Below are 19,692 nucleotides of genomic sequence, written 5' to 3' on the forward strand. Positions count from 1 at the left end.
ACGTGCCTCGCGATAAGCGCAAGTATGGGTTTGTGACTATCGGGTTGTGAGTTCTCGCGCGACATGAGATATAGAGATGGATATTTCACCTACGTAATTGAGTACAAGATTATCAGATTTGTAGGGTGTTACATTGACATCGAAAGATAGCTAGATTACCTGATTTAATTGTGGTGGCAGAGTTAAATAGCAAGAATACTTCAAATTGGGGTGGCACTAGACTGTTATCGATTAATTCATCAATGTTGCCTTAAATTTAAGTGCGATATTTCCTTGTCATCGATTATATCCTTCAAGTAGTGCTACGCTGTTACAGTGACATCGGATCCTTTCCATGTTAGGTATCAATACTTGTATTCAATACTCAAAAAGTGGTCTCTTTGCTTAAGATATAGTGGTCATTAGCTGTTCAGTTCATGAACAAAAACTGTAAATCATCTGGTGTCAATCTGCTGACAGCGGCATCGTCTTGATTAATGGTGGCGTGGATCATGTTAGCCTTTTTCTCTTGCAATTCAATAATCTTCAGCTCGATGCTATCCTCAATACAGAACCGGGTGATTCGAATTGGCCGTTTTTGCCCAATTCTATGAACACGATCCATTGACTGCCACTCCACACTCGGATTCCACCATGGGTCCATAAGAAACACTTGTGAAGCTTCACAAAGGTTTAATGCAACACCACCAGCCTTTAAAGACACCAAGAACACTTCCACTTCTGTGTTTTCCATGAAATGCTTAATAGTATTATCACGCTGTTGTGGTGACATCGAACCTTGGAGCTTGACGGTCTTGAAACCTGCCCTTTTTAACCTCCATTCGATCAAATCCAACATCGATGTAAACTGCGAAAAAACGATAGACTTGATGGTGTGTCTGTCGGACCTCAACTTGTATAATTCCTCGACCAATGCTTCGATCTTGGTGGAAGACCTCCACTCCCCACCGTGTGACCCCAACTTAATACGATTGACAATCGAAGCTTTCGAGAACAATTCTTCGTTAACTTCTATGGCAGGTTGCTCCAAATCTATGGAGAGACCAATATGACAAACTGGACACTCTAACTTCTTTTCGTCACCACCAAAAGACTCAATGTATTCCTGAATACACATTCGGCAAAATCTATGGTGACACTTAGATTCAATAGGTTCTTCGGCTTCATCATCACAAAGTTGGCATATAATCACACCTTCAACATCTCCGGCAATTTGGTTAGTCCCTACTCTTTTCAAAACCAAGTCTGGATGATCAGCCAATTGTCTCATTCTGGTAATTAAGGTAAAAATGTTGGCGTAGTTGTTAAGCACAACACCTTCGGCCACATAGTCATTGAATTTTCTCTTGGAGTCACTGTAGAGTGAAGTATACAAATCCTTTTCTTCTTCGTTAAACTTGTCTCTTCTGATCTCGACAACTCTGGGAGGCAATCCCAAATCATCTGCTCTCTCAAGCTTCGTTCTTCTCAACATAATGTTGCTCAATAAAAGTCTGATATGGTTAAAACTAACCAATCCATCTCCTTCAATGCCATGTTTCTGAATATTCTTCAACATAAAATGGTTAAAAAAATTTGTATGCAACATCGGCGAATGACCACACTGGTCACAATGTCTCCAATCAGAAAACTTCCATTCGTCATTCTGACACTCACACTTCGTACAGAAATATAAGTGGATTGGTTCAATCTTCAAAAACCTTATAAGTGAGTACATCTCACCAATTCTATTCTGTAATGGAGTACCAGTCAAGCACCATCTCCTATGGGTTTTTAAATTATTTGCAGCTTTGGCTGTCCCGGACGTTCTGTCCTTAATATTATGAGCTTCATCTAGAATAACTCGATAAAATTGAACTTCATGCAAGGGAGATTTTTCCTTAACAACTCCGTTTTTACGCTTGAACCCGTATTGTTGCTTTCTATAAGAAGATTCTAGAACGGAATATGATGTTAAAATAACGTCATACTTCTCCAATTCTTCTGCACTGGAAGCACGATTTGCACCATGAAATAACAAAACTTTGAGTTTACCCGCATCTGTGTGTTTTTCTATTTCATTTTTCCACTGCATTAATGCCACGGTTGGACCTACCACTAAATTAGGACGCTTTGTCAAATCATTCATAAACAATGCTATCGTTTGGATAGTTTTACCCATACCCATTTCATCAGCTAATACACCACCCTGAAACTCTCCATCTTCTTGCTTTAATAACCAATTTAAACCCTCGAGCTGAAAGGGAAGTAATTTGATTGTCATTCCAGGGGGCTGGGCTGCTCTTTCGACTGGAATTTTCGCAAGGGATTGCAAGTACGGAAACACTTCCTTTAAGTGGGGATGATGTTCATACAATTTGTTGGTTGTTCTGGTGAAATATGGAACTTTGACCTTGGGCTCCTTCTTCTTTTTGGGTGCTCTCTTCTTGGGTTTTTTCGTTTCGGTCCGGCTCGATAACGGCAAATCATCCTCTGCATCCGATAAGTCTATTGCTTGAAGAGCACTATCTCCATTTCTCTCAACCTTCTGATCCCTGACAATCTCTATCAAGTCGTCATTGTCTTCATCATCATCTATAATCTTGAAATTAAAGTCTGCATCTTCAGTGTTCTCCTTCTTTCTCTTTTTGGGAGTAGAACGCGTTTGTCTCCCTCTTTTAGCTGGAACATCCACATTAGAGAAGTCAACTGCTTCCTCCTCTCCTGAGGACTCCTTATAGGACGTGTTCTCCTTGACCCTTCTAGACCTCCTTGGTTTATGGTCAGGATCATTCACTAAAAATCCGCCTCCACCGTCTTGAAATGAATCGGAGTCATCCGATCTAACTGAGTTGTCATGCTGAGACGGAGCCATCTTTGAAGACTGCTTGCAACTATCTTCGTCGGTGGCAAATTCTTTTTCACAGCATAAATGTAGATCTGGTGCATCTCAGACAAGCAATCATCTCGCATCACGTGCAAGTGATTAGTGATCTTGACCAGCAAGGGTTCTTGACTAATCTGAGATCCACGAACGTTGGCATCAGTGGACTGTGATTGATGCAGCCGTCCGGCGTATCTTGTCAGAATATTCACATATAATTCCGACGAATGCTTTAATTGATAATCTATTTTCTACAATTTTTGTCGTTAAAGCGTTTGATTAGTTCATAAAGACATAAATTAGGTCGACAGCGAAATTCATAATTCGTGATTAATCATTCTATGATACATGACAAATTCTTCGTCCTCGATTTCTTCAAGGGTTGGCTTTGTTGGAGAGCTCGAGTGTGATTCTGGGTGCGAATCGCACTCGGAGTCGGTGGAAGGAGTCTCGTATTCAGAGGTCTCGGATGTTTCTGGCTCTGAACTCTCTTCGAACTGATGCTGCAATAAGTGGGCTTCATCTACCCCACTTGAAGAATTATCATTATAATCCTCCTGCTCCTGCTCCTGCTTTCTTTGTCTCTTGGCTAATTTCTTTGCTGCACGCAATCTTTTCTGTTCTTTTCTTCTGCGTTTCAACTCTCTTTCAAGTCGTCTTTGCTTCTTGCTTTCTTTATGGGCAGCTCTCAAGGTGTGTTTTCCCTTCTTATGCTTTGGGATATTGATAACCAATAATCCCTCCTCGCGATACAACTTCCAAGTTATCAGTTCCATGTCAGCCATGCTGGAATCTATAGTGAATATACGCTCGAACTCATCGACCTCTGACGAGATCTTCAATTGGAATTCTTCACCATGTTCAGCAAGTCGTATTTTGTAAGATTCAAAGTCGCCAGAGTCCTTCGAGATTTGTATTTGGCATCCTTCTTTTGTGTCTACTTGTTTGACCTCTGGAGCACTAGCATACACCAAATCATGGTACCTGTCCAAATGGCTGTGACTATTATGGCATGCAAAGGGTAAGTTGAACCCTGGAAATGGGTGGAGAATTTGAGGGATGTAGGAAAGCATTTTGGTGATGACTACTTACATTTGGGGATTTCCTTGATTTATACAAAAGGGCATGTCATAGAACACTCTAGACATTTTCGCATCTATTGAGCTGCGAAATTCTGGAAGGTGCTAGAAGAAGACGTATGTCGCAATGTCGCGCGACATTTACTCTGTGACGACATGAAGATGGTCTCTTCAAGCCATTACAAAACTGAAGCCTTCGCCAAGAGCAGGAGATCAGAGAGCAGTAATTTGCTACAGTAGATTACACTTAAACGGCTTGAACCCGCTGCAATAATAGATCCCACCAAATCATTCGCAAATTATATTTGTATTAATATACAGTGATAGTCTACGGGTCTATCAATATGCTTAAATGTTACCAGAGGCATTAGCTTTTTCTGTTCTTTCGGCATCGAAAAGGAAATCAAAGTAAGACTTGTCGAAGGAGTGAACTCTGATAAAACCATCTTCTCCACCACTACTGTAACCCGTACCGTCAGGGTGTACTGCGACGGTGTTCAATGGACCGAAATGACCCTTAACACGACCGATTTCGTCTTCAAAGATCTTATGGTAGAATCTGGCTTCGAACTTACCTTGGGACTCGGCAGTGGTAGTAACATTTCTGGCTTCTTGACCACCTCCCAAAATGACGAAGTCCTTGACGGGAGTTATGGCAGCAGTGTTCATAGGAGCATCAGCCTTGAAAACCTTCAAGATCTTGAAGGTGTCAAAATCGATTAATGAGGCACACTTGTCCTTGGAGGAAGTGATGAAATATGACCTGTCTTCAGGGGCAAATTGTATATCAGTGATAGAAACGTTCTTTTCTTCGTTGTGGATACCGTGGGCTTGGATAGATTCAACAACCTCACCAGTCTTGGAGTCGTACTTGGAAACGTAACCATTATCGTGTCCAACAATGATGTGCTTACCATCCAAGGACCATCCGGCAACATTAGCCTTGGATCCACCTTGAGCAGTCTCAATGACTAATGATGGCTTTTCTGCTTGGTTGGTTAAAGATTGTTCATCGTGATTTATATCGTATACTGAGATGGTACCGACATGACCCATGACCTGGTCAGCAATAGCCAACAATTTGGATCCATCGGCTGAGAATGCAACTCTTCTGCATGGAGATGGAGAGTCCCATGTGAAAACACACTTTCCGGTTTCAACCTTCCACAATTTGATGGCCAAGTCACCACCACCAGTGGCACACAAGTGAGTTTCTGGATCGACATCAATAGACCAGATTACACCCTGATGTCCTTCCAAGGTACCTAATCTTTCACCGTTGGATGAGTACCAAATGGATGCGGCGTTATCTTTGGAGACGGAGAACAACAAGTCTCCCTCTCTGTTGTATTTGACTTGCGTTAAGGAACGCTCATGTCCCATCAACTTTATAGGTCTCATGGTCTATAGTGTATAGTATTGGTGTTCAGTAAATTTTTCATCAATTTTTTCATAGGTCGGGTCGTGCGAGACGACCCTTCTAGGTTAAAGGGGACTTACAATGACTGCTGGGCACAATAGCATCAGAAGACATGCCCTGTTGGGAGCAACGGCTTGCGGATGGGTGAGCTTCAGCTCGCTGTGGATTGTTCTATCGAATTGCCATTTTACTATATAAACTTGAGGGAGGCTCCTCTCTAGATGCGCATCACTGTGTACTTACCCCGATATACAACGGTGCTTCCTGGTGATGCTATAAGAGCTAGTCCACGAGTATGTGTATGCTTTTAGTAGAGCTGCTCAGCACACATCTTCGATTTCGACATTCTTTCCGTCGTGATCGCCGTAGTCCAACTTCAACTTTCTGTTGAACAACTCAAACATCCACTCGGTACAGTTCTTGGTGGTGGCTGGGTCGTATCTCCCCTTGCTCATTTCGTCTCTGATGAAGGCGTGTTGGGCGTCGTTGATTTCGATGAAAGTCATCTCGACTCCAGCCTGGCGCAACGTGCCTCTGATCAAGTCTCTGCCTTCCAAGGGCACATGGTTGTCCTTGCATCCGAAGATCATGATCAACTCGCCCTTGATCTCTTTGCATCTGGCGAGCGAGTCGTCATTCTGGCCCTTGGCCAATGCGTGGTTGTGGATATCAGTGGCGAAGAAACAAACAGCGGCACGGACTCTGGGGTCCAATGCGGCTCTGAAGGCCAAATGGCCCCCAAGGCACATTCCAGTGGCACCAATCTTGCCGTTGCAGGTGGGCAACGACGTCAAGTAGTCGATGGCCAATTTGTTGTCTTCATCGTAAGACTTCAATTCCTTGGTGATCTTGTACAAGTTGCCCTTGTCGGTGCCTTCCACGTCGTAGGCCAATGGCTCATGGGACTCGAAGTTGTGGTAGATTGATGGGCACACCACAATGAACCCCTGGCCAGCGATGTCCTTTGCAAACCGAGACACTGGACCAGTGACCTGGTAGATTTCGCTGTAGACCACCACACCCGGAAATTTCACTCTGGGGTAGTTGATGATCTTGGGGTGGTATACGAACAACCGCATGGTTGTGCCGTACGAAGTCTTGACATCGTGGTAGGATTCTTCAATCAACATGGTGGGTAGTGGTCACTGAAGAGCCAGCGGGGTGAATATCAAGACACGGTCACGTGCACCGTTGTCTGAGACTTCGTACGGTAGTTCCAAGTGAATGTCGCATCTCCATAGGGGATATCATTGTTGCACCCAATTTGTGGAGATTGGATGAACGTAATCAGTAAGCCCGCCTCAAATTATCTGCTAGGAACAAACCTAAATATTTGCTATACCTGTAAACTACGAGCTTCCGCAAGAAACTCTTTTTAGCTCCTAGCTATGAAACTTTGAATGTCGAGGAGCCATTGAACAAGGACACCCAACAAAATTTGTAGTGAAAGGAGGGTTACGTTGCTAGCTGCGCTGGACATACTGATAAATCCACCTAGCGGAGGCCCGATATTACCTTGGAAGTACTATACTAAGTGCCAGTAGATAAGCCATGCTGCGTGGGTGAGGCGAGCCTGTTCCCGTGCCTTCAGTGGCGACTGGGTGCAGCAGCGCATTGTTCTGATGGGTCGATCCAGTTTTCGGTCGGAAAGGGAGGCATCAAAGAACCTGAAGAATATCACCGGGAATCGAGGGAATTTAATCCATCAGTGCCTGTCAACGCCTGCAGCAAGCCACCCATTGTGGGCAACAATTACCCTACAGGCGAGTTGCTATTAAGCTTTGCAGAAGACAAAGGATGTTTGCCTAACACCTCCTGTCTACTAAGACAATTTCTTTTTTTTGGCACCCAAAGCCACCAGATCACTCCTGATTCATACACTACGATAAACATTAATAGTTGAACGTACATTGAAAGGCCTCGTATGTGGATACGAGGAAGGGATATCTGCAGCGATGGCAGAGGGTGGGTATGTGTGGGCCATCCATGGGACGATGGCACTATGAAGTGGCAGGAGCCATGCGCCATGCCAGGCGCGGACAGGACGGAACCAGATGGCCAAGAGAAATGAATGTGCTATGCTTGGGATCGTGGGATGGAGTCCATCAATGCTTGGAAATTCCTTGTGCTTTTCTTGCGTCAGCTAGATGTTAGTACCACCGCCGGGATACGGACTGGGGCCTGGTCCGCACGTACCTTCTGCCTGTTTTCTTCTCATCTTGTCGGCATCGCTCTCCATGCGCTTGGTGGGGTCACCACTCTTCTTCTGGGCCTTGGATGCCTCGGCCTGCTTCTTCAAGTTTTTGGCTCTAGAAAGGTCTCTCTGGTTTCCTCTCGACATGGTCAATTGACATGAAAATCACCATGAATAATTTCCGCACCCTTATATATTATCAAATTTTTGCATGCACCATTCCCTGATCGATAACATCCGCCTTCCGAAAACGGCCAGGCCACAAATGCTCGTGGCCCAACAGCGACGGCTGCACCCACCACCAAATGGTCCTTCCACCTCCGCCATGCTCCCCTCGTTGCGGGTTGTGGCGGGGTCCAGCCATTACCGTGGCACTACTTGGAGACTGGCAATTTCCACCAGATCCGCACCGGCCACGCTGGTACTACCGCGGTGATGTCATGGCGAGAACATGTCTGCACGTTGGTGATGCTCCCGCAAACCTGGTGGCCACTTCGGTTCCTGATGCTCGCTACTATTGTCAAAACCGTTTGAAATTTATCACCTACAATAGCAACTGGCCAGATCAGGCCAAGGCGGAAGCCCTCCTGCACATGGCGTTACATAGTCAACCTGGTTGTTAACACGGATCCCGATCTATTGACGTTGCATGTTATCTTGTGATGCCCAGGTGGAATTCGATGGTGTGGCAGGGTGGTGGGAGGATAGCAGAATATGATGGCATCAGTTTGATCGAAATATTTCAGGTTGGGCGTGCTATTCTGGAGTAAGTTGCACTTAAGAGTCTTGATTGGCTTGAGTTACGAAGACTTCTATGATTGGTATGTATTACTATACGAAGACGTCGGTCGCATTGGCTTATATTAATGGCGAAGACACCTATCTCATTTGCTTTTGACTTCGGTGCACGTCTGCTATATGTTGGCTTCTTCTCTTCGACATCTGCTCTGACTGACTTGTATTCTTTAGAGTCTGTATATACACTTATTTCTCCTCTAACTCGGTGACAATCCCTCCATCGACCTTTGGATCATACGGCTTCAACAAGAACTTGGAGAACTTCTTCAAGTTGTTCACACCTCTGATTTCGCAACCCAACAATGGCATCTTGACCAAGTGGTAGTCCTCGTACAACTCACCCATTTGGTCCAAGTACTTCTTCTGCATCTTCCATCTGGACACACATCTCTTGCAGGGGGTCTCGTCGTCGTCAGCAAACAACAACTGGTTGACCACAATCGAGTTGACGTCCATCTTGTACGACATCAATTCCTGGATCATTCTCTCGGTCTCGTACAACGACAAGAACTCAGAAATACACACACACACGAAGGTAGTCAAGTCGGGGTTCGTGAACTGCTCATTGACCTCGGTCACGTTCTTTTGTACTTCGTTCAACTTCTCAAACAAGTCTTGCTGTCCGCCAGCTCCTCCGCCCAACATGCTCAACATAGGGCCAAACTTTCCAGAAAGCGACTGGAACTTGCTCAATAACTGCTGCAATGTGGATGGCAACTGCAAGAAACGCAAGGTGTGGCCTGTGGGCGCGGTATCGAAGATGATGGTCTTGTAGGCAATCTCGGACTTGCCAGAGGAGGCGTCGGCTTCGCTGGCGGTCTTTTGGTTCTTGATGTGCTTCAACACCTCCATGAAAGACAAGGCCTCATCAATTCCGGGAATGGAACCCGTCATGTCGTTCATGATGTTCTTCAACGGGTCGTTGGGGTCGTTGTTGTACTGTTGGGCCTGTTGTTGCATGTCGCTCATGGCAGCCTCTGGGTCGATTTCCATACACGAAAGGTTGGACAAACCCTCGACCTTACGAGCGTCTTTGCCGAACTTCTGGCAGAACGCATCCGACAAGTTGTGGGCTGGATCGGTGGAAATCAACAAGAACTGGTCGTCTGGATGGTTCAACGCCAACTGCACGGCTATCGAAGACGAGGTGGTGGTTTTACCCACACCACCCTTGCCACCGACGAAGATCCACTTCAAGGTGTCCTGCTGGACTATAGATTCCAAGGTAGGTTCGAGTTCAAAATCCATACTGGTGGGGAGGTGTTGATAGCGGACAGGTAGCCATTTGTAGTAGCCTAGCTCACGTGCTGCACTGGCTGGACGCTGGGAGACTGGGGTCACGTGGTTCTATTAACTTCCACTTCCCACCACGCGCGAATCGGCGCTACCACGCACGGCACGTCCCCTATGCAGCGCAGGTCATGCGCCCGGGCCCGCGTCACGTCTATATGCACCAGAGGCGGCGTGATGACTACACACGAGTCACCTGACCGCACACACACGTTGCTATATAGCCATCGGCCAGCGCGAAATTTTAACCGTATCCACACACGGGCATCGATCGTAGCATAGTATGAACCCAGTGTAGACTCTCCATTTCTCGTCCGTATCACTACCCCACGAACCGTGACCAAACCCTTCTCCTTATCGCCGACCACCGCACCATTATGGCCTTTGAACCCTACCAATGAAGTTTGCTAAAGTATTGGAACAGACGTTGATCGAGGAAGACATCCCCGAAGAGTGGGTGGAGGCCGCCATTCAGTACAAGAGTCTCAAGAAATGCATCACCAAAGTGGTTAACGAGCTTCGCTTCTTGGGGCTCGAGCAGAACGACCTCAAGTTGCTTCTCCAAGACCCCAGCAAGTCCCAAGTCATCGAGATGGACCAGCACGAGGCAGAGGCCACCAACCCCATAATTGCCGAGTACACACTCACCAAACAGGCAGGTTCCGATGACCACACAGACCCCAACGACATCAAACCCATGCTCAAAATCACCTTGGACTACTCCAACGAGAACTTCTCAGACGACCACATCTACCAGCTAGGATTACAGTTGAAAAATAGAATAGAGAAGTTGTTGAACGAAGACGAGGATGAGACGCACGACATCCATGAAATAGAAGAGCGTCAAAGCCTCAAAGACCAATTAGACGGCACGTTGAACTCTTTGAAAGATGAGCCAATTTCTACCCCAGTTTCTCCTCCCCTGAGATCCAGGCTGGCTTCCCCTCACGAGCACGTTATCCAGCTTGAAGAAAAGGACGATGAACTTAAGGTGGTCAGTCCCCATTCCTCCAAACACGGCTCTCCTCCTTTGTCCCCAGAGCAAAAGCCAACTGTCCCGATCGATGAGGTTCTTGACGACGATGTCCTTGACCCAAACGTAAGGAAAAACGAAATCTACATCCTGTTAAACTCGGATACCAAGTTTTTCAGAATGCTCAACGATGAATTAGAAAACTTAGATAAGCTAAAAACATCGGAAGAGAGCAAGTTAACAACTGAAGTCCAGAATATTGCATCTGTGATTACCACGTTGACTGACCTGAAGGGATGGCTCAAAAACTCCGATATGTACAAGTGGAGAGAACTATTCAAGATCTACTTGGATTCCGAAGTTTACTTTAGATACAATGAGACCTCCAACTCGGCCAGTGAAAGAAACTCGGAACAAATCAAAAAGAATCTCTCGCAGTTTATGGCTAATGTCGAAAAGTCGGGTATTTTAACGACATTCAAGAATAAGAAGTCCATGTATGCGTACAATCAATTTCTTCAAATGAACTTCCATCTCTTGAAGATCCTTCAGTTTCAGTCAATCAATTCAGAGGCTTTCAGAAAAATTTTGAAGAAGTTTGACAAGCAAACTTCTCTTGGTGTCAGTGCAAGATATCCTAAGCTTGTGTCAAATGACCATATTTTCATCAAGGGCTCGTCGTTAGCTCAATCGATCTGCTTCATTATGCAGTCATCGATCTTGACCTTGATTCCACAGATCGATGATTATACCTGTCCAATCTGCACCAGCGTTGCATTCAAGCCCATTAAATTACAATGTGGTCACTTGTTCTGCGTCAGGTGTTTGGTGAAGTTAAAGCAACAGGATAAGAAGAACTGCCCTATTTGCAGAAACCAGAACGCAGTTGTAAAAGCAGATGGAACCAACTTGGATGAGGAATTGATGCAGTTGATGAAGCGTCATTTCCCCATCGAAGTGAAGGAGAAAATGAAAGAAAGGAACTTAGAAAAGTATAATGAAATGAAAGGAAAGGGTGATCACTCGAAGGGTGAGAAGTGTGAGATTGTATAATAGAATTACCTCGATAGGACCTTGATATATATAGCACCTAATTCCTCCAGCTATGGATATTAATGGATAATTTTGTAACCAAACCAGCCTTGTCCTTTGATGGCGAATATACTGTAATCTGGCACTGATTTGATCCTTTTCGCTGGGTAAGTCCGTGCTCCTGGTAAGTGGCTGCGAAAAATTGTAGACATAAAAAAACGTAGACATGAACAAGCCCATGAAGATCACAACAAGCTAGGTAAGCACTCGCATACCAATATCATTGCTTGGCTTCTGATAGAATGTTTCTTGTTATGTGGCCATCTAGTACTGTTTCTGTGAATTGTTGTTGCTCAGGCTGGTGAGTCTCACTGAAAATTGTGCGTGGTTGGCCACACTTCCCACACTGGAAATACTGGTGAGACTGCTTAAAAACCGCTACAATATGGTGCTATTATGATTGTATAATGCTATGTACTTGCTAACATAGTTAATGCCGGGTGTGATGGTCTTATTCTGAATCAGTCGCCCATCACCATTACACCAACCCGTGCTTAGTGTTGTTATGAATGTTAGCTCGAGGGCAACTATTATTCCAAACTTTGGTCGATAATCAACTTGGCGTTATCTGCCACCTCATGCTTGTCGGCGTTTTGTGGACTCTTAGGAGGGTCTTCCGAGCTCTTTTCTGCCTTGTAGCCCTTCTTAGGAGGTTGAGTGTCATACTTTGGGGCTTGGCCGCTCACCTGACCCTTGGGCTTGATGTTCTTGCCAGTTCCAACCAACTTATCCTCGTCGTTACCGACCATTGGTGCTTCGTTGGCAATCCCACCCTTGGGGGCTTCAACAACACCCAAGCCTTTCTCGCCCTTGGATCCCTGGGCAAAGTTTCCTGCCAAGTCAACGTTCCTGCTTTCCTTATCAGCCTTGGAGCCCACGGAGTTCGCTATTTTCTCGATGTTGGGAAGCTTGTTGCTGGGCACTTCGGGCACCACTGGCTGCTTCAGTTCAGACTTGACAATTTCGTACTGGGGATCATTCCCAGGTCTCAACTCTTGGGCCACCCACATCATACAGGTGCCAAAGAGAAACAACATCACCAAGTATCCCAAGATCTTTCTTCGCGAGGTGTTGAAGAAGTTAACCGAGTTGATGTTCTCGTAGGGCGACTTCTTCTTGGAAGGCTTCATGTAGTAGGGACGGGGCAACCCGTTGTTTCTGTATGTGCCTTGCATTTCTATTACCAGATCTCACCTAGTTGAGTGTTTATAGTACGTGTCTTGATTCAACACAGCTGGAGGATCCAGTACCAAGAAAGAGAGAGCGGTTTGTTATGCTAGTAGTTATTTCTTCACACCACTATTGGCAAGGATGAAAACCTCCTAGAAAGCTGGTAGTAGTGGGCAATGATCCGGCACGGGAAAATGATTCAAGCGCTCAGGCCCTGGACATTTGTGTGGGCTTGGTGAGCCTACATAAATTTTCCCCAGTTGTATGCCGCTTATGTAAGCACAGGCGGACTTGTCGGGAACTTCTGCCCACATCATTCTGACTGTAGCAGATGCTGGTGGCAGTATGCTGGTGAAAAATGCCTCCCGTGGGTATTCTACATCTTCTATTGCATGAAGGTTACAGATAATACGTTGTAATCCACCCAGTATCTCTATATTCTTATGGCACTTCCGAATCATGTTGCGGTTCATGTTGTGCTATCTACACTTCGGAGATGTCCATTTGGAAGACTAGCAATTGTGTTGCACGTCGTTCGCATGTAAGTAGAGAAATCACTCCTTATTTGAATTTTTAGACCCCTTGTGACTTCACAAGTTGGTATTTCGTTCGAACTATTCAGCGTGCAAGGGTTGACAGTAACTACCTTAATAGTAGGTTGTCCCTTTGAGTGGGTACGTCTTGGTTTGCTGGAGGATCACACGTATGCTCCCAATTCAGGAAATTTGATACATGATGCTGGTCTTGCCCCCCTGGCCAGACATTAGTTAACACTAATGCCAGTTGGCCATGATTTCTCATCTTGACAATCCATGCTCGGAGACCTTTGGGCACATTATCCTATCCCAAGGATCTGTGTGCTTTGATCAGACAGAAGAGGACTGTCTTCACCAAGATATGAGTGTCTAGAGAGACCACAATTAACAACACTAACATTGTTAGTTCCAGGAGCTAGGCAGAAGTGGTCCTGGTCAAGCTTCGAAAATTGCTGGCCAACTAAACATGCCTCCTCGCTCATGCTAGTAGCACTCATTCGTTAGGCTATCCCAGCCACATCGACCAATTTGGCTTACTTCGCCTTGAAAATGTTTCCGTGAGTTTTCTTGTCGACACTAATACTCTCCATGCTCTCCTTGGGAACACTGACCAAGCCAATTTCTCTCTTATGCAATTTCTCTGGGTTTATTCTGTCTAGCGAGTATTCATATCCATTGGAAAGAAGAATGTTTCCAAAAGGATCAATGACCGTCAAAACGCCATCCAAAACTCGTGAATCTTTAAGTTTAATCCTCAAGGTAGCGCCGATATACTTCTCGGTTTCGATCTTAGCTGCTGACATTGAATGATACGGTCGATGACAAGAGGGTATTCATACCATTTTGCCCTGGGATCTCTCGGTGCATATACCGTTACCCGGCGCGGCGATGTGTATAAATACCTGCCGATCGCCCCGCCAATTTTGAACCCCAACATCAATCGCATGTTCACTCTCTACAAAAGGCTGGCTTCACTTTTCAGTTGTGAGGTTGGTTGGAGTTCAAATGTGAATGAAAGCGTAGAAAAACCACTTGTTGGAGCACGTTTCTGGGCGCCCGATGTTGACAAAGCCGTGGAACATTGGGAATCAGTTGTGACTAAATCTGTAGCGACGTTCGCGTTTTCTAAAAATTATCTACCTTGTTCTTTCCATAAATCCTACTAGGTCAGCCCAATTATGGACAACGCAGCCCAGAGGAACGAGCTTTCGTTGGTACTTGAAGAGTACGGCTCGTTTTTCCCGGAGTGCAACCTTCAAACCGTGGTGCAAAGACCAGTTGATTTCTACAATCCGTCGAAGAAGCCCCAAAACCACCTCCACATTTTGACTGCTCTGGGAGACGAGTTCAAGGTCACGGTCGATATCAGAGGCTGGTCCTTGCTAACAGACACTCGGTGCTATGAGACCTTTGAATCGTTGATGATGAATGTGTCGCCTGATTTCCAGGCACACTTTGGTAATGAACTCAGTGCTAAGCTTGAGAAGTTGCTCCAAAAGTGAACTTCGCCTCAATATGGATCCTGTCGAGTTCTTGCTGGCGTAGGCCGGTCTACATTTGTAATTACAGGACAGTTTCGTCAATATTCATATGTACAGGACTATTTGGTCTCTTCGGCCTTTCTATTCTTCTTGTTTTGACGTTTTATGGAAGCTTCAATGTCATCCACGTCGAGCTTGGTGTTTCTAATGTAGTATTGTTTGGCTCTTGGTAAGTATTGCTTTGGTCTTTGAACAATTTCGATGTTTCTGAGCTTAGGACTGAACACGGGGATTCTAACTTCACATCCGATTCTGTTGATCTTGTTTCTCAACAAGATGTTGGTTCCTACGTTATTTTCACCTCTCTTGACACCCAAAACTCTTCCAACCACATCGGTTCTGTCGAGGTAGGTGACTTTGATAATATCTCCAGCACGCAACCCGGTCTTAGAGTGTACTAATGCTCTTCTTTTCCCAGTAGGATCGTACTTTTGTAAGAGTTGCTTGTTCAAGAATGAAATGGGGTCTTCTCCTCCTCTTTTCTTTGCTAATGGTTCATAGACAGTTGGAACAGCTAAATGTTAGTACTAGCACTTCACGACGCAAGGAATGATACTTACGCTTTCTCAAGGGCACAAATGTCCTGATAGACTGTATAGCGGTCTTCAAAGAAGGGAAGCCAACCTTTCCTCCGGTAAGACCAATCATGATGGCTATGGGTACTGTGAATTGTCTCGCTTGGTAAAGGTAAGTTTTTTTCATTTGATATTGGAGCTGTAATTTACGCTGAAATCTGAAAATTACGCGCGCCCAACAGCGATTGATCTGACACATGAATGAATTAAAAAGGTATACATAGGTATGTTATACGATGCTAGACTAATATACATAATGGGTAGTTGCTTAGAAACGAGGACGTCTCTTTCTTCCGGTGAAGTTGGAATCAAGGGCCACCTTTTTACCTCTTCTTCTCATAGTTTCCTTCTTTCTGGCGATGAAATCCTTCTTACTTTCCATCTTCTTGAGCAGCTTTCTGTTTGGCTTCTTGACAGTGTCTGGGGCATCCATTTCGGCACCTGTCAAGTTGATGTTTCTTTCAGCCATACCGGCAGTCAACACTAAGTAGTATTTTTTGTGTCTCTTCGATTCAGGGTCATCGATAATCAAACCACCACCAAACCCAGCCACTTTGGCACAAGATAAGATAGTTTCGGTTTGTGAGTCGTTCATAGGATAGAACTGGGCCACGAATTTGCCTCCTCTCTTCAATGATGCGTATAAGGTGTTGAAGAAGGTCAAGGTTCTCTTCTTGGGGTCCACATTGGCAGTATCAGCGTTACACAACCACTGAATGGCAGAAATAGAAATTGCGGCATCAAAAGTACCTGCTCTAAAAGGTACACCATTACCCAAATCACTCAAAAAAAGATCTCCTTCCACTTCTCTGTCCAAACCGGTGGCCAACATACTTGGTGAAATATCCATTCCTACCCAGTTATATCCTTCTTCAGTGAGAATCTCTCCTGATAATCCAGAACCACATCCCAAATCAAGGATGAAATGAGGATCTTGAGTGTCCAAATTTAACAATTCCAAAGCTCTTAAGGTCATCTTGGCCTGAATGTGCTGGACACGTGTGGATGATGTATATTTGTGAGACTCGGAATCATTGTAGAATACCTCTGGAGGGGCGATCTGTTCAGGTCTCGACATGGTTTAATGCTGGTGGCAGTCTATCAGAATTCTGAATAAAAAATTAGATGCGATGCTGAGTCACGTGCGTCTCCTCCCAATACCTAAACCAGGATTGTATGTTAACCACTAGAATGCGAAGCACAACTTCTTCTAGGAAAAGCATTATCAGTCTTGACTGAAATAGCCCGATTAGGAAAGTAAAGTCTACAATTTTATGTGTTACGCTGATTCTATAATCGTATATTACATGCAACTTAGCAAGTCCTCGCTGAGGATGGTAAACCTTTCGGTATAATGGGTAATAAGACTGGTCATTGGACCACGTCAGTGTGCACAGTGATGAACAAAGGGCCTTGAGCTAGAACTAAGACTTTGAAAGCGCACTAGAAATGAAACTCTTCTCTGCATTTTCGTTGGTATCTAATTCCAAGCTAGAAATGGAACTCTTCCTCGTTCTTCTCGGTTTTTGGTTTGGGATGAGCTGGTTGAGTTGTTTGGTAGTGATAGTTTGGTGGAGAAAAGTCGAGATCATTGGAATCGTTAAATGACTCCTTGTATTGTTGAGAGTAGTTCTCGTCGGTCTCATACTCGTATTCCTCTTCCTCTTCTTCGTTGTCGGACACAAGCACAGACTGTTCGGCAGTGATGATGCTTCTAACCTTCTTAGGTAACTTGTCTGGTCTGTAGAATCTCAAGTCAACTCTTCCAACGATGTAGAGTGCGTTGATGATAAATTCGAACAAACCCCAACAGATGTACATAGCCACAGGCTGACACAACTTACCACTCTTGTAATGGTAGTTTCCTTCGAAAACAACAATTGATCTCAATACTGCTCCCACGAGAAGCAATACTGTGGTAATTGCGATGATAACCAAAGAATAATTATGAGTCAAGTCACCTCTTTGATTGGTGGTGCCTTCAACCATGTTGTAGTGATGGTGGGTGGCGGCGATGACTCTGATGGCATGACGATGGTTGTGGTTTCTCTTCATGAAAGTTTCTTCCGCTTCTTCTTTGGCACCAGGCTTAACAAAGTAGAATGGAGAGAAAGATTCAACCCACCAAGGTTGGTAAGTGTATAAGTTTTCGTCCTTGGCGGTTGGCTTGAAGAAGTATGCCAAACCAATCAAGGAGATCGAAGTCAAGGAGTACAAGATAATCAAAATGGACGAAGCCTCGACCACCTTTTTCCATCTGGTGTAGTTTTTATCCGATAAGAAGTTGACGTATGGTACTGCAGAAGCAAGCACTGTGATGGCCACAATTGCAGCGACGAACACATATAATGTGATCATCAAATTCCAGAATAAACGACGGGATCCACCGACTGGATGTCTCCAGGTGAAAATACGCTGTGCTAAGATCAAGTTGAAGGATGTAAGAAAGATGGAGGGCAAAATCAAAAACACTTCGTTGGAAATACCTCTGGTGGTATCGTATAAAACAGGGATCCAGTAAATTCTAACGATCCATCCAATCACTCTCATGATACAGTAGAAGATCCAACCCAAGGTCAACCAGAAGTAGTGACCACGGGACGCATTGATAGCAAAGATGGCAATATGAAGCACCATCAACACTGCAAACGCAGCTGCAAAGATGGCTGAAGGCACCTTATCACTCTCCACGGGATAGTTACCAAACAAGTTGATCTGGTACTGGTTATTGAAGTCAAGCAAAGTGTCGGGAATACCTCCCAATAAGTTTTGGGACTGGGTAGCCAAAATGTGGGTACCAGTTCCTAAGGCAGGGTTATTGTTCTGGGCCAATAAAAGGTACATCATCCCGCGGGTTGCGGTGTAGTCTTCGAAGTCCATGATGATGGCACTGAATACTGGTATAGTTCCGTTACTGGGAAATCTTGCACATGTGGGATCACTAGGTCTATTTATTGGGAAGGGTCGGCAGAATCAACTTCCTCGCAGCCAGACACAACTTACCCGATTAGGACATAAATTTGGTGCAGTAAGAAATTCGCTTTGCCTAATTGGGAACGAAGTAATTAGAGAATTTCTAAATCCAGACAGGGTGTAAGCTGATGTTGTGGCCATAGGAGGCACTTGAAGTGGAAGTGATATAGCCAAGTGGGACATAGCGGGGCTCCCAGATACTCGAGGCGAATAGGTTTAACGTTTGGTTTTGGTGATGTCTGCATACTGTACAGTCTAGTCCCAAATCCCTATTACTGCTTATTCTCGTGGTCTGCCAACCCAACACACTTGTTCCCTGCCTAGGATCTGCTTTGAATCCATCCAAGACATTGGCTTCACATGGGACTATGCTTACCCAAACGGGAAACTTTTGTCCTCTGCTCAAAAAATTGCACGTGAGTCTACATCGATTATGCTGATAACAACCGTTGTAATCAAGCTCAAAATGGTGATTTACAGGCCTGTGGTGCTAAATTGCCAAGTCTTATTCAGTTCACCAAGCCTGTACAACAATCCCCCTAGTTCCATATCCCTTTCCAGGACTCCTTGCTCATGTGATATCTGACATGTGATTTTCTTCACGTGATCTACAATGATCCGCGTATATACTATTCATCGCTACACGTCTTTTATCACCAATGCCGTCTGCTAGTATAGACTACTCGCGGGCCAACGCCATCCTTAACTACGACACAGAAGTCTCGAAGCTTGAAGGTCAAGATGGGGTGATTTCCACTCCATTTGGGCTTTCCATCCTTGAGATTCAGGGCGAATTGAACATTCCCACCGAACCACCAGCCTCGGACCATACAGATGCTGAATATGTACTGAACTTCATAACAGTGGATCAAGTCTACCATGCTGTCAAATGTGGAAATCTTGAATTCGATGCTGCAGACCCTAAAAAGGCAACCCTCTTCATCGGAAAGTCACAAAGATTATTGGGGTCAGTGGTGAATTTAGAAACCCCATTGGCAGTTTTGAAAGTTCCTCTCGGAGGATCTAGCGAACAAGAGGAAAACACACAAATACAAATGGTCGATATAATACGAAACAAAATCATATTCAAACAACGGCCTTTACCTATCATGTGAGTATTGTCCATTTTATTTCCTATATATTCATGACTGTTCATACTCTCAGTACACTAGCTAGTCTAGGCAACGG

General features: G+C 44.9%; 16 protein-coding genes across 16 annotated transcripts; 4 read left to right on the forward strand and 12 right to left on the reverse strand.

The window, feature by feature from the left end:
- Positions 1-409: 409 nt before the first annotated feature.
- On the reverse strand, positions 410-2,854 carry RAD16 (DNA repair protein; the record flags this gene model as incomplete). Its single annotated transcript, XM_020209323.1, has 1 exon — positions 410-2,854. The coding sequence occupies one exon, from the start codon at positions 2,852-2,854 to the stop codon at positions 410-412; it is 2,445 nt and encodes an 814-aa protein (XP_020065949.1).
- On the reverse strand, positions 2,754-3,991 carry CANTADRAFT_178686 (uncharacterized protein). Its single transcript, XM_020206365.1, has one exon. It carries the CDS (start codon positions 3,934-3,936, stop codon positions 3,181-3,183), a length of 756 nt encoding a protein of 251 aa, XP_020065950.1. The 5' UTR covers positions 3,937-3,991; the 3' UTR covers positions 2,754-3,180.
- Positions 3,992-4,290: 299 nt separating this feature from the next.
- TIF34 (translation initiation factor eIF3 subunit i) lies at positions 4,291-5,343 on the reverse strand (the record flags this gene model as incomplete). The annotated part of the gene is made up of 1 exon (XM_020209477.1): positions 4,291-5,343. The coding sequence occupies one exon, from the start codon at positions 5,341-5,343 to the stop codon at positions 4,291-4,293; it is 1,053 nt and encodes a 350-aa protein (XP_020065951.1).
- Positions 5,344-5,682: 339 nt separating this feature from the next.
- On the reverse strand, positions 5,683-6,492 carry CANTADRAFT_4830 (carboxymethylenebutenolidase; the record flags this gene model as incomplete). Its single annotated transcript, XM_020209565.1, has 1 exon — positions 5,683-6,492. One exon carries the CDS (start codon positions 6,490-6,492, stop codon positions 5,683-5,685), a length of 810 nt encoding a protein of 269 aa, XP_020065952.1.
- A 962-nt stretch (positions 6,493-7,454) lies between these two features.
- On the forward strand, positions 7,455-8,266 carry CANTADRAFT_176409 (uncharacterized protein). Its single transcript, XM_020206363.1, has one exon. It carries the CDS (start codon positions 7,768-7,770, stop codon positions 7,990-7,992), a length of 225 nt encoding a protein of 74 aa, XP_020065953.1. The 5' UTR covers positions 7,455-7,767; the 3' UTR covers positions 7,993-8,266.
- On the reverse strand, positions 7,554-7,703 carry CANTADRAFT_32337 (uncharacterized protein; the record flags this gene model as incomplete). The annotated part of the gene is made up of 1 exon (XM_020208449.1): positions 7,554-7,703. A coding segment is annotated over one exon (150 nt), but the record flags the coding sequence as incomplete, so codon positions are not given.
- A 274-nt stretch (positions 8,267-8,540) lies between the features above and the next one.
- On the reverse strand, positions 8,541-9,602 carry CANTADRAFT_88736 (guanine nucleotide exchange factor; the record flags this gene model as incomplete). The annotated part of the gene is made up of 1 exon (XM_020211488.1): positions 8,541-9,602. One exon carries the CDS (start codon positions 9,600-9,602, stop codon positions 8,541-8,543), a length of 1,062 nt encoding a protein of 353 aa, XP_020065955.1.
- Positions 9,603-10,041: 439 nt separating this feature from the next.
- Positions 10,042-11,670, forward strand: TRY3 (Try3p; the record flags this gene model as incomplete). Its single annotated transcript, XM_020209427.1, has 2 exons — positions 10,042-10,486; positions 10,616-11,670. The coding sequence occupies 2 exons, from the start codon at positions 10,042-10,044 to the stop codon at positions 11,668-11,670; spliced, it is 1,500 nt and encodes a 499-aa protein (XP_020065956.1).
- A 668-nt stretch (positions 11,671-12,338) lies between these two features.
- CANTADRAFT_40983 (uncharacterized protein) lies at positions 12,339-12,884 on the reverse strand (the record flags this gene model as incomplete). The annotated part of the gene is made up of 1 exon (XM_020208850.1): positions 12,339-12,884. A coding segment is annotated over one exon (546 nt), but the record flags the coding sequence as incomplete, so codon positions are not given.
- Positions 12,885-13,948: 1,064 nt separating this feature from the next.
- Positions 13,949-14,218, reverse strand: CANTADRAFT_46453 (uncharacterized protein; the record flags this gene model as incomplete). The annotated part of the gene is made up of 1 exon (XM_020209337.1): positions 13,949-14,218. One exon carries the CDS (start codon positions 14,216-14,218, stop codon positions 13,949-13,951), a length of 270 nt encoding a protein of 89 aa, XP_020065958.1.
- Positions 14,219-14,593: 375 nt separating this feature from the next.
- Positions 14,594-14,917, forward strand: CANTADRAFT_20398 (uncharacterized protein; the record flags this gene model as incomplete). The annotated part of the gene is made up of 1 exon (XM_020206563.1): positions 14,594-14,917. One exon carries the CDS (start codon positions 14,594-14,596, stop codon positions 14,915-14,917), a length of 324 nt encoding a protein of 107 aa, XP_020065959.1.
- A 98-nt stretch (positions 14,918-15,015) lies between these two features.
- On the reverse strand, positions 15,016-15,474 carry CANTADRAFT_46787 (mitochondrial 54S ribosomal protein bL19m; the record flags this gene model as incomplete). Its single annotated transcript, XM_020209382.1, has 1 exon — positions 15,016-15,474. A coding segment is annotated over one exon (459 nt), but the record flags the coding sequence as incomplete, so codon positions are not given.
- Positions 15,475-15,723: 249 nt separating this feature from the next.
- Positions 15,724-16,613, reverse strand: BUD23 (18S rRNA (guanine1575-N7)-methyltransferase). Its single transcript, XM_020207354.1, has one exon. It carries the CDS (start codon positions 16,607-16,609, stop codon positions 15,800-15,802), a length of 810 nt encoding a protein of 269 aa, XP_020065961.1. The 5' UTR covers positions 16,610-16,613; the 3' UTR covers positions 15,724-15,799.
- A 200-nt stretch (positions 16,614-16,813) lies between these two features.
- Positions 16,814-18,453, reverse strand: CANTADRAFT_25216 (uncharacterized protein). Its single transcript, XM_020207355.1, has one exon. It carries the CDS (start codon positions 18,409-18,411, stop codon positions 17,023-17,025), a length of 1,389 nt encoding a protein of 462 aa, XP_020065962.1. The 5' UTR covers positions 18,412-18,453; the 3' UTR covers positions 16,814-17,022.
- Positions 18,454-18,493: 40 nt separating this feature from the next.
- Positions 18,494-18,693, reverse strand: CANTADRAFT_25217 (uncharacterized protein). Its single transcript, XM_020207356.1, has one exon. The coding sequence runs from the start codon at positions 18,685-18,687 to the stop codon at positions 18,505-18,507; it is 183 nt and encodes a 60-aa protein (XP_020065963.1). The 5' UTR covers positions 18,688-18,693; the 3' UTR covers positions 18,494-18,504.
- A 470-nt stretch (positions 18,694-19,163) lies between these two features.
- CTF8 (Ctf8p) lies at positions 19,164-19,619 on the forward strand (the record flags this gene model as incomplete). The annotated part of the gene is made up of 1 exon (XM_020209560.1): positions 19,164-19,619. The coding sequence occupies one exon, from the start codon at positions 19,164-19,166 to the stop codon at positions 19,617-19,619; it is 456 nt and encodes a 151-aa protein (XP_020065964.1).
- Between the last annotated feature and the right edge of the window lie 73 nt (positions 19,620-19,692).

The sequence above is a fragment of the Suhomyces tanzawaensis genome, assembly GCF_001661415.1.
Source record: "Suhomyces tanzawaensis NRRL Y-17324 unplaced genomic scaffold CANTAscaffold_2, whole genome shotgun sequence".
Taxonomy (NCBI): domain Eukaryota; kingdom Fungi; phylum Ascomycota; class Pichiomycetes; order Serinales; family Debaryomycetaceae; genus Suhomyces; species Suhomyces tanzawaensis.